Source organism: Tasmannia lanceolata, unplaced genomic scaffold (genome assembly GCF_043159265.1).
Source record: "Tasmannia lanceolata isolate RefF3 unplaced genomic scaffold, GAP_Taslan_0.1 ptg000013l, whole genome shotgun sequence".
Lineage (NCBI taxonomy): Eukaryota > Viridiplantae > Streptophyta > Magnoliopsida > Canellales > Winteraceae > Tasmannia > Tasmannia lanceolata.
The window spans coordinates 27,718,334-27,729,372 of NW_027518690.1; the positions used below are offsets into that span (position 1 = coordinate 27,718,334).

The window sequence follows — 11,039 nt, forward strand, 5'->3', positions numbered from 1 at the left end:
TTCTACCTATGAAACGGTGTGGAGATTTCATTGCCCTCCAAGAGTGTGTCTCTTTGGTTGGGCGGCGTGTAGGGACAGGATCCAAACTATTAATTTTCTTCAGAAAAGGGGTATGTTCTTGGTTGATCATTGCTCCCTATGTATGGAAGATGGAGAATCGGCTAGCCATCTTTTTATCCATTGTAAGGTTGCTAGAGAAGTGTGCGGGCATATTTTAGGGAGATTTGGTATTTGTTGGGTGTTCCCTTACTCTATTCCGGATGTCGTTTTGTGTTGGGAGATGGTGCCATCGAAAAAGAAGGGAAAGATGCCGTGGAAAGTTTGTCTTCTTGCTACATGGTGGGTCTTATGGAAGGAGCGTAATGCAAGGATTTTTGAGGGGTCTACTAAATCGCCTTATCGGTTATACATAAATATCATTGCACTAACCATTTTTTGGGTGAAATGTTTGCTACCTTTCTGCTTTTGACTTGTGGGAGGGTTGGAGGGAGGTGTGCGTTAGCGGAGAAAATCGTCCTCAGGTGGTTAAGAAGTGGGAAGCTTGACTTGTTGGTTGGATGAAACTCAATTTTGATGGCTCGAGTTTGGGCAATCCTAGACCGGGTGGCATTGGTGGTCTTTATCGCGACTCTCGAGGAGCCACCATTTGGACTTATTCAGGGCTGTTGGGGGTATGTGACTCAAATGAGGCGGAAGTCAGGGCGGTTCACCATGGTATTAAACGGATTGCGAGGGAGCTTCTTGATATCACTATTGTGGTGGGGGACTCTTTGAATATGGTGAGATGGCTTCGTGGGACTGTGGTACCTCCGTGGAGATTTTGGAACTTTTTTGACGAAATACTTGATCTTGTGGAGGGCCCGTCCATTGTGTTCAACCATGTCCATAGATCTGCTAATAGCGAGGCGGATTCTTTGGCTAGATCTGGGGTTGAAAGAATGGAGTTGGAGTTTTTTGATTTTTTGCCTCCTTGAGGTCTTTGTACTGTTTTTTCTTTCTTCGTCTGTAATCTTCGGGAGACTTTCTCAGTCTTCCCGTTATTTCTAATACATTTGACTTATCATTTCAAAAAAAAATAGGGGGCTAGTTATTTTCCCTACCGGAAGGTCCATAACACATTCTAGCACTTCCTTGGACAAATCGATATAAAAAGGAAATATATGGGAAAGAAGTCAAGATGATGAACTTTGCACAAATTGCTGGTTGGATAGCGGAGATATGGTTCGCCTCTAGCCCAAAATTAATAAGAAGTCAAGATGATGAACTTTTCACAAAGCGCTGGTTGGATAGCGGAGAAATGGTTCGCCTCTAGCCCAAAATATTAATTTTAGAAGAAAGCATCGATAGAAATCAGTGAGGAGGGGTTTCTTCAAACATGGTTTTCAATTTTGCACATACAAGGAAACCCAATTTTTGCCTAGAAAATAGGGTTTCAATTCTTTTCAATTCCCCATTTGATTGTAGATGATAAAATGCCCTTAAGTTTGTTTAGGCATCTAAAATTTCAGGTGAAAACAGTTGGGTTCCGATTCACTTTTTACTGTAATGGAAAATCCAGATTTTCCCCTTTGAGTTCCATCTTCAACATGGTGTTCTGGCCAAAACAGAGAAAATATTCTGTTCTGACTGGAATACCTGGTAACAACCGACTTTCATGCCTTATGATTTGTATGGTGTGTTATGTACTGTTATCTTTACCGCAAGGATAGGCTTTCCACTTCTTGCCTTAAATAAAACAGAGTGAAATGTTCAATGACAGTATTCACCCACAACCTCTCAAACGTAAGTCTTCTACTGCCTATGGTTTATGATCATTTCAACCTTTAGATCTTCTCCAACAAATCTAGAATTCTGTTTTAAGATGCCCCATTATTAGCACTATCTTAAAAACACAAAAACAGATTTTCTTCCAACTCTAGGATACTACAACCTGCGTTAAACTTTCTATGTTACACAAACTCTAATGACCATCGTTAAGATACCAAAACATACCAATAGACATTTTTTTCAACCCAAAATCAAATGTAGAGATCTTTGGCTAAATTTTTACCATACAATTTTGAAACCTTATGGCCCTTTATGTACCCATAAAACAATGTTCTAAAAGTTAGGTGAAAATTAACATAAACATTTAAATACAAAAACGACCAGTAGATTCTTTGCTGATGTCACAATGACATCGTAAGTAGGTTCCTATTTTGAGATAGGAATCACATTATTTTCTCGGGTTTAACAAAACTTAGCCTTGAGTTTCTGCCCTCAAATTCTTCGTAGTGATGAGGTATCATTCTTGAGTCTTTCAGGGATATCTTTTTTTAATTTGAGCAATAGCACAAGTTTATTCCACTGGTTTAGAGAGCCATACAAAGATTGAAACAGAGGACGAGTTGTATTCGCTCATGACAGACTTTCATGCCTACGAAAGAGCTTCACATTACAACGACAGTGAATCTCCCACAATTAGCTCAATTTTGTAGACACCTTGCCTTGCCATTACCTCTCATCCTTGTCATTTCACCTCCAACTGTTCTGCAACTATATTGGAATTAAAATTGACTATCCCATTGGCTATTGGCTTGAAAATTTTATCTTGATACCTTGAACAAATCAACTCACTTTGAATGTTAAAGATATACCAAGTCCTTTATGTAGTTTCCATTTGATTTGTATTTTCATTGAACTTTTTGAAAAACCCAACACGGTCCAATCTTTCGTTTCTTGATAGTTTCATACATCCTCAATGCAAACCTTTCTTTTTTTAATATCTAGCATGACTTGATCTCTAGCATTGAATACTTACACTCTTCTTTGTACATTGGATGGTTCACAATACTTCAAATTGCTTGCCTGTTCTTCCTTATACTTGAGTTAGAACTTGGATATGTTCAACCTAGGATTGGAAATGGAAAGCTTGCTTTGGATTGTACCTTGTGCAGAATATCAAATGCTGACTTGCTCATTGTTTGATTTTTCATCGAAATGTTGTAGGCAATTTGGCTTGAGAGAGCTCAAGCCCATTTAGTTGGGATATCCCACAATGCTATGCAACCAACTACAAGAATTAGTGAATTACTATTAACTATCCTGGTTTGGGCATTGGTTTGGGGATGGTGCACGCAAGAATTGAAGTTTGATTCTCATTCGTTTCCATAAACTCGATGATCTAATTTGGTTTTCTTGAGCACAAGATGAAGCTTACTTGAGAAATAGACATGCAAAGTCAAAACACTTGGTTCTTTCTTGATTGTAGAATATGTTCTTTCAACCTAACACAAAATATAAACTTAGATCTTCCCATGGAGCCTTTTGATTTGTTAATGAAGTGGATGGATCATTGTCTTTGGCAATGACCTTTAGCAACTTGACAAATGTGATAATGATGCACACTTTTAAAAATTTCTCTGCACACTAGGCCGATAGTATTTTTGTTTGACAAGCATTAACATCTTGTCATGGCCAAGATGTCCTGCTCCTCTACTACATAACTTCGCGATAAGCTTCTCGAGTAGGGAACATTTGGGCACACATAAATTATTGATGCTAAATGTTTGAAAAGCTTCTATATTTTAATATTTCATTTTGGTTTTGTTCTTCTTTATTAATATACTTATTATCGTTTATGTTATATGTTATGTTTTTTCTTCTTTGTTTTAAAAAAGGTTTTTTTTAAGAAATTTGGTATCTGTGTAGTATATTGTATTTCTAAGTATCGGCGTTTTATGTTTGTAGTATTATTCATTTCTACATTAGGCTTCTGAGAATGCCAACACATCTGACATGATATCCGTGCTTGTATTGACATGTGTCCAGATAAGGCGTTAGTAGTTCAATAATGGCCTATGCTAATCTGCTACATATTCACAATCAGTCTTGATTTTTTTTATTATATTTTTTCTAGAAATCACGTTTTTGAGTTGTGTTCCAGGAGACTCTTCAATGGAGTGGCACTACCAGTAAGAAGAAGGGTCAAAAGTGGGGTAAAGAAAAAATATCAGTATTTAGAAGGAATGGTGATTATCCTAATGACAACTGGAATGAAAAATTCAGGGTCGAAGAAGAGGAGTTGGTAACTGGTACGGTTGAATTTGAGAATGTTTCATCCTCATCTTGCTTGCATGAGGTATGTATTTTACAGCTATTTGCTGCTGATGGTTAGAACTTAGAAATGCTTTATAAATGCTTGGGAGTCTACATCTCCATTATGCTTGGTTGTCCTTTATTTGCCATTTCATTTACGAATTGGAAGGAATTTCAATATATACATTTCTTTTTCTTTCTTCCCCATGGGTGTATCTACATTATGTATGCTTCTGCGAAGTTACAACTTAATATCTTAGAGATCCATGTCTATGCTTATATCCCGTACAGGCATCCAAACATCATAATTATACCTACCTTCTATAGGATAGAACATTTTATCCAAACATCTTAGTTATACTACCTTCCATAGGGTAAAGTGTTTAGGATAATGACCTTTTCCATTTTCCAGTCATTAGTCTCAGTTATTTTTATGCTAAATCATACCTTTGAGTAGTTTTTCAATGGAGTGGCACATTTCTGCATCTTGTCATTGATTGGTTTCCTAGCTACAACTGGAGTCAAAGTTGATCAAAGAATATTGGTACATGGGCCTAAGGTTTGTTACCATATCATGTTAGTGTTGGTAAGAAGACCATGATGAACTTTTGGGAGTAAACATTTTCGCTTTGTTTAGGCCAGCCTTTATTTGTTATATTATTTGGGGCTTTTTTAGGAATTCTAGTATATGTATATGATATCATATTTGTATTGGATATTCTTTCTACCACATGGATCTATATATTCTTTATCCTTCTAAGAAATGCCAATTTTGTACTTGACATCCATATCTATAATTTTATTTATAAGTGTATCCAGTCATCTTAGTTGTGCCACGTTTTATAGGATAAAGGGTTACCACTTTAGTAATGACCTTTTCTATTTTCTAAAAATATTAGCAATTTGTATCAAACTATCTAAAGCTGTTTCTTGTGTGTGTATTTTCTCTAGGGTAGTGGAACCGCCCCCAAGAAGGGCCAAGACGGGGGTAAAGGTAAAGTTTTGGATGGAACGAATGATGATTGGGGTCTCAATTATTATTGTAATCACGACGTAGAGATGGAACATGATCGAGTAGACTTTGAGAAGCTCATGCCCTTATCTTGCTTGCCTAAGGTTTGTTACCTCTATCTGCTGCTGAAGGAAGGTTTTAAATGTTGATTTCGGTATGCGTGTCGCCACTAAAGAAATAGAAACATGTCATTTTTTGTCACAATTTTTGTTGCATATCTAATATAATCATGAAAAATTATGAAAATTCATGTCAGTTCTGGTCACATATCTCACCTGGGCTGGTGTTGATAGGCCGACATTAGAGATTTTTGACTCTTTACCTCCTTGATTGTCCTTGTTTATGTTGTATGTTGTATTTTGTTTTTTTATTCTTTCTTGTAGTTCCGACCACCTCGGACGCAGGCCCTCTTCTCTTTTAATAATAAAATTTTCATCTTTTTAAATAAAAAGTTTTTGAAAATGCATGCAAATGATGCAATTTTAAGATGAAACTTCCGAACTGCTAGAAAAAGTACAAGTACACACTTAGAAACCATCAAATAGGTAAGATAACCATCTATAATGGTTTAACAAGATCAAATACCTAATGATATGCATTGTCGTGCATGCTTAGAACAGTAAGGTCCATTCTAAACTAAAAATATCCTACAGCCACGTGTACCCAATCTTTCAGCACGGCAAAGATGGATGTTCTCAGTTTCTAAAGAATGAAAACCCAAATGCCTGGAGCTTGCTATTTTACTTAGAAACCATCATATAGGTAAGATGACCATCTATAATGGTTTAATAAGATCAAATACCTAATGATATGCATTGTCGTGCATGTTTAGAACAGTAAGGTCCATTCTAAACTAAAAATATCTATAGCCACATGTATCCAATCTTTCAGCACGGCAAAGATGGATGTTCTTAGTTTGTAAAGAATGAAAAGCCAAATGCCTGGAGCTTGCTATTTTCAAAACTTGGAACCCAAACATCACAACCGAGCTCATTGTTCACGAAAGCATAGGCCAGGCACCCACCACCAAGCTTGAGCATATTGTTCCAACATCCGAGGAAGAAGAAAACTCTAGGTAACAATCACAGAAGATGAATTCCAGGAAGCCGAGGACAAATTTGCAATTAATTTAATTGGCTATCTCTTTGGAAGGATATCACATTTCGTAGCCCTCGGAGACTGCTTCACCTGAAAATGGATATTAAAAGGAGAGTTCCAACTGTCTGTCTTAGAAACGATTTCTTCTTATTCAAATTTACAAACCGAGACGATTGCAAGAATGTATTGGAGATAACATGCCACAGGCCCACAACTATGAAGGAAGAGCACTGATATTGCAGAAATGAATGCGAGACACTTCATTGGAGATCCTAAAACAAGATGACATTCCAATATGGATCCATTTCCCAGACCTGCACCTTAAATTTTGCCCCCCCCCCCCCCGCCCAAGACACACACACACACAGAAACCTCAGTAAGCTCACAAGCATCATCGAGAAGAGTCAACTAGATTGATGAGCTATGCCAGGGTCTGTGTCGACATCAAAACAAAAGGAAAAACATTCCCAAACACCATCCAACTCCAACCAGAGACATTACACAAAGGCTCAGAATCATGCAGCAGCTGCAAAGATTTCAGTCACACAGAAGAGGGATGCTACAAAAATGGTGAAGGGTTAGTTAAACCTGTGAAACAAGAATGGTGGCTGATAATTCAAAATGAAATCAATATTGAGGAAGCTAAACACTATAAGAAATCACCAAAGGAAACAAAAGGCAGCCCCAAGGAGGGAAAGAGAAACAGCTCGCCAATCATCAAGACGGGTAATAGTTTTGCAGCCCTCAAAGATAAGAACATGGAACAAGATGTAAGAGACACTAAGATGAAAACAAAAGAAATAGAGAGAGGCAAGGAATCGCCACAAATGCATATAAAATTCCCAATTACACGGAAAATGATAATTCAGACAGCAACTACTGTGAGGCTGAAGAGGAAGAGGTAGAGGAAGATTACATTCCCCCATTGCTTACCCGCCTTCAATAAAATCAAGTAAATTACACTGCAGCTGCGCAAGCCCCAAATGAACCTCAACATCTCCCAAATGACTGCCATTGGAGCGTGGATTATAAGGAGTCTTCGCTCACAGACGAGGAGAGAAGAGAATACTATTACAAAGGCCGATTATCATTCCTTAATCAATTACGCCCTGTAAAGGAGATGATATTCTCTGCCCATCATCCCTCCTCCCCTCCTGAATTTTGGTTTTTCAAGGTCAGCCGAGAGGCCACTTGTACTCGATTGTTTGTTCTTATTTTATTAATGAACTAGTAGGGATCCGCCTAACCCCAGCGTACCTATAAAAAAAATCTATAAATCGACCAAGACTAACCAGGAATAACCCACATAAAAAAATTGAAGCTATTTTTTTCTCACAAATATGATTTTCCATATTTTTTTAAGTTTCTATCAAAATTAAATAAAATAAGTAATTTTAAAATAAAAAACTTGACCAAATCAATCGATAGATTGAGCAAGAACTCATATATAATATAATTAGAAGCTAAGGTACATATATAATTACTTTTATGTTTGAAAATATATTTCTTTTCCTAATTTTTAACCATATGTCTATCACGCACTAATCCATGTCTAAATGCATCATACGAACAAGTATTTAATGAATTTGCACCATAATTGAAGAAATTGGAAAATTTACATTAAAATAAGCACTTACCAAGCAAAAATGTGAAAACGCAAGCTTCTCTATGCACTTTGACCAATTTCGATATGTCGGCTGAAGTTTTGTAATTTGAACCGTTCGTAGCGTTCGGTCATGTTGACCGTAACATTACTGAAATCTATACATGTGGACTGAAGGATTTCATTTGAGTAACAAGGAGACGAAAATATGCCGCCCATTTCATGTATATTTCAGCCGATGTTAAAACCATGGCTGATGGTAGACGTATGGAAGGTACTTGGGGGTCATTTTTTGTTTGAGCCTAGTCGACCTTCGTTCAAGGTTTTAAATTTCGGTTTCGGTCGGCACGGAAATGGAAACATTTCGGTTTCGGGCGGCACGGAAATGGAAACATTTTGGTTTTGGTGGAAATCTTGTAAAATCACAGAAATGTATGGAAACATATGCCAATGATCAAATTTTTAATCTTTAAAAAAATGTGCAAATGATGAAATTTTAAGATGAAATTTTGGAAAATGCTAGAATAAGCACAAATACATACTACTATTGAAAAAAGCACAAATACATAATATGAAACCATCACATAAGCAAGAAAGCCATCCATAATGGCTTATTCACATTGACATGCGTTGTCGCACATGTTTGAAATAGTAAAGTCAATAAAGAAGTACAATATAATGAAGTATAAGAAAGTACAATGACCAGTCTCTCCTCTAAGGACCCCAACTCTATGTCAGTACCACATAGAGTTACGAGGTATTATTGGTGTATTATTGGTCCCATGCTGATATGATATCCGATGCATAAGATGTGGGTACTTTAGTTCAATGATGTTGCCTATCAAATATCATTGATGATGGGCATCAAAGTTCGTTTGAGCGGACAGAGGAGTGGTTTCCCTCTCTTCGTGAAGTGAAAGAGACGAAGATTTTCATATATATATATATATATATATATATATATATATATATATATATATATATAGAGAGAGAGAGAGAGAGAGAGAGAGAGAGAGAGAGAGAGTTTCTTAAGCTGAAGCGCGTTTCAGCCACCTCCAACTCTTTCCGAAATTCTACATTAAGGAAATGAAATGAAATTCGAATAATAACATCTTTCCATTTTTGTTGTTCCGTTCATTTCGGTTAAATTTTGGTCGAATTTTGAAATTTTTGGTCTGATTTCGGGAATCTCGATCGAATTTTGGGAATTTCGATATATATTTTGGAATTTTGGGGAAATAATTACAAAAAACGAAATCATGTAGATTTTGTTTCGGTGGGGATAAAAATGGAAACATTTCGGTCATTTCGTAGCAATTTAAAACCATGCCTTCATTTGCTAGACCATACAATATCTTTTTACCATTTGAGTTAGTAGTGAAGTCATCATATCTACATTGTTAAAATATAATTCTGGAAGACTGGTTTTGTAGATTTGAATTATGGGTCCAAATTCTACTGAAAATAAAGCCTCATTGTGTTGCATGTCAATCCACAATTTATTTTCAATCCTTCCCATTTTTTTTTTTTGAATGATGAAGCTATCCAAATATGTGTTATATTGCAGGAAGGTGATGTTGTTGCATATCGTTTGGTTGAGTTGTCTTCGTCGTGGTGCCCTGAGCTTTCTTCATTTCGGGTATGGTTTTGCCTATATATATAAGATTATTGTAACGTGAATGATTGATGCACATATAGCATCATGCCATTTAGCATTTTTTATTTTTTTTTGAAAATTATCCATTTAGCATTTTTTCCTCTTCAGGTTGGGAAAGTATCATCATATGATTCTGTATCCAAAAAGATAATTCTTGTACCTGTACCAGAGTACCCAATTATTTCTGTTCAGAAAAGAGATGAGGAGTTCTCAGTTTATAATGAAGATGGTTATTTAGAGGTACTTGAGCAGTTGATCTATTCTTTATAATGTACGCTTTTTAAGCCTTTGGTGTGTATTAGGTTGAGTTTCATAATCTTAAGTTTCGTCAAACATTAACACAGTTGTTTTTCAGATTGATTTTGCATCGCTTGTTGATGTTCGCATCTTCAGTGGTGACAAATCAGATCCAGTTAGGATTACTACTGGTATTAGTGATGAAGCTCCTCTAGGCATTCAAGAAGCTGTATTGAGTATGGGGTCTGACCATAATGCCAAAAACACACCTCCACCAATCACAGGTATTTATAATGTAAAAGCTTACATAATTGTTATGTTTGACTTGAAAGATTAGAATGTTACTATGTTTTATATGTCAGATCAAGATAGAGGCTCCATGTGACATGAATATTAACATCCCTTTTACTATCGTTGTAGAAAATGGAGGAAGCGGGACAGGCTGGGAAGAAATCAGCCGGGTTTTGAGCGAAAGAAAGTCACAGCTATTGCAGGAGGATGGTTTGGCCACAAAAGGGAGTTCGGCGAAGACTGGATGGTCTTACCAGGGTTTGAGAGGCAGTGCATTGGGGCCAACTATTGCCTTACTAAGAGCTCAGAATGAGCTGTGAGGGTGAATGCTTGATTGAAGTGATCTGCTCTGTATACAAAGCTGAAGAGCAAGGAAGATGATCATGGGATCGTGAATCTGTTTTTCATTGTCTAATACAGGTATCTACCTTCCCAATTTCAAACTATCTCCTGTTGCTGTTAAGTAGAACAGACCGGGAAATCTCTGAATTGGGACACTACCCAAGTGTATAGAATTGCTTTACACTTACCAAAACTACATTTCTCCGGTAATGTTGGTCTTTGAATGGCCTCCATTTTGCTTATTTTGGAAAGCTTTTCTGTACACTTCTTTTTACATCAATAGCTATTAAGGCCTGTGGGCCATGTTACACGTATTCTTTTGAATCGCCGAAGTATCTGTGTCGGATTCGTTACGATACTTTCTAATTCTTGTTATCTGTTTTTTCTGACACTTTCTAATTCTTATTATCTGTTTTTTCTGAATACTACCACAACTTTACAATTGCCACATGTTTTTAGTTTTATCCATCTTAACGGTAAACTTCTATATAGAAATAGCACATTATATTTTTTAACCTATTTAAGGTTTCAATATATTACTTGTTATAACCTTATTATTATGTAAAAAATTAGGGCAATGATAAATTCACACCCCCTGTAGGATAATTCGCACCACTTTTAACGTGAATTGTGGCAGGCTTTAATGCTTTTTGACGTTAATTCACATTAAAAGGGGTGCGATTTATCCTACAGGAGTCTTTCTTTTTGAGGTTTGCCGAATC

The 11,039-nt window shown here is 36.6% G+C and overlaps 1 protein-coding gene across 2 annotated transcripts in view; it reads left to right on the forward strand.

Annotated features, from left to right (window-relative positions):
• Positions 1–10,708, forward strand: part of LOC143889986 (sphere organelles protein-like protein) — a 95,695-nt gene extending 84,987 nt beyond the window's left edge. For both annotated transcript variants that reach the window (XM_077394431.1, XM_077394430.1), the window contains 6 exons: positions 3,926–4,120; positions 5,029–5,193; positions 9,358–9,429; positions 9,556–9,687; positions 9,803–9,968; positions 10,105–10,708. In XM_077394431.1, the coding sequence (XP_077250546.1) occupies positions 3,926–4,120; positions 5,029–5,193; positions 9,358–9,429; positions 9,556–9,687; positions 9,803–9,968; positions 10,105–10,295 (921 nt within the window). In that variant the 3' untranslated portion in view covers positions 10,296–10,708. The remainder of the gene's footprint in view (positions 1–3,925; positions 4,121–5,028; positions 5,194–9,357; positions 9,430–9,555; positions 9,688–9,802; positions 9,969–10,104) is intronic.
• The last annotated feature ends 331 nt before the right edge of the window (positions 10,709–11,039 follow it).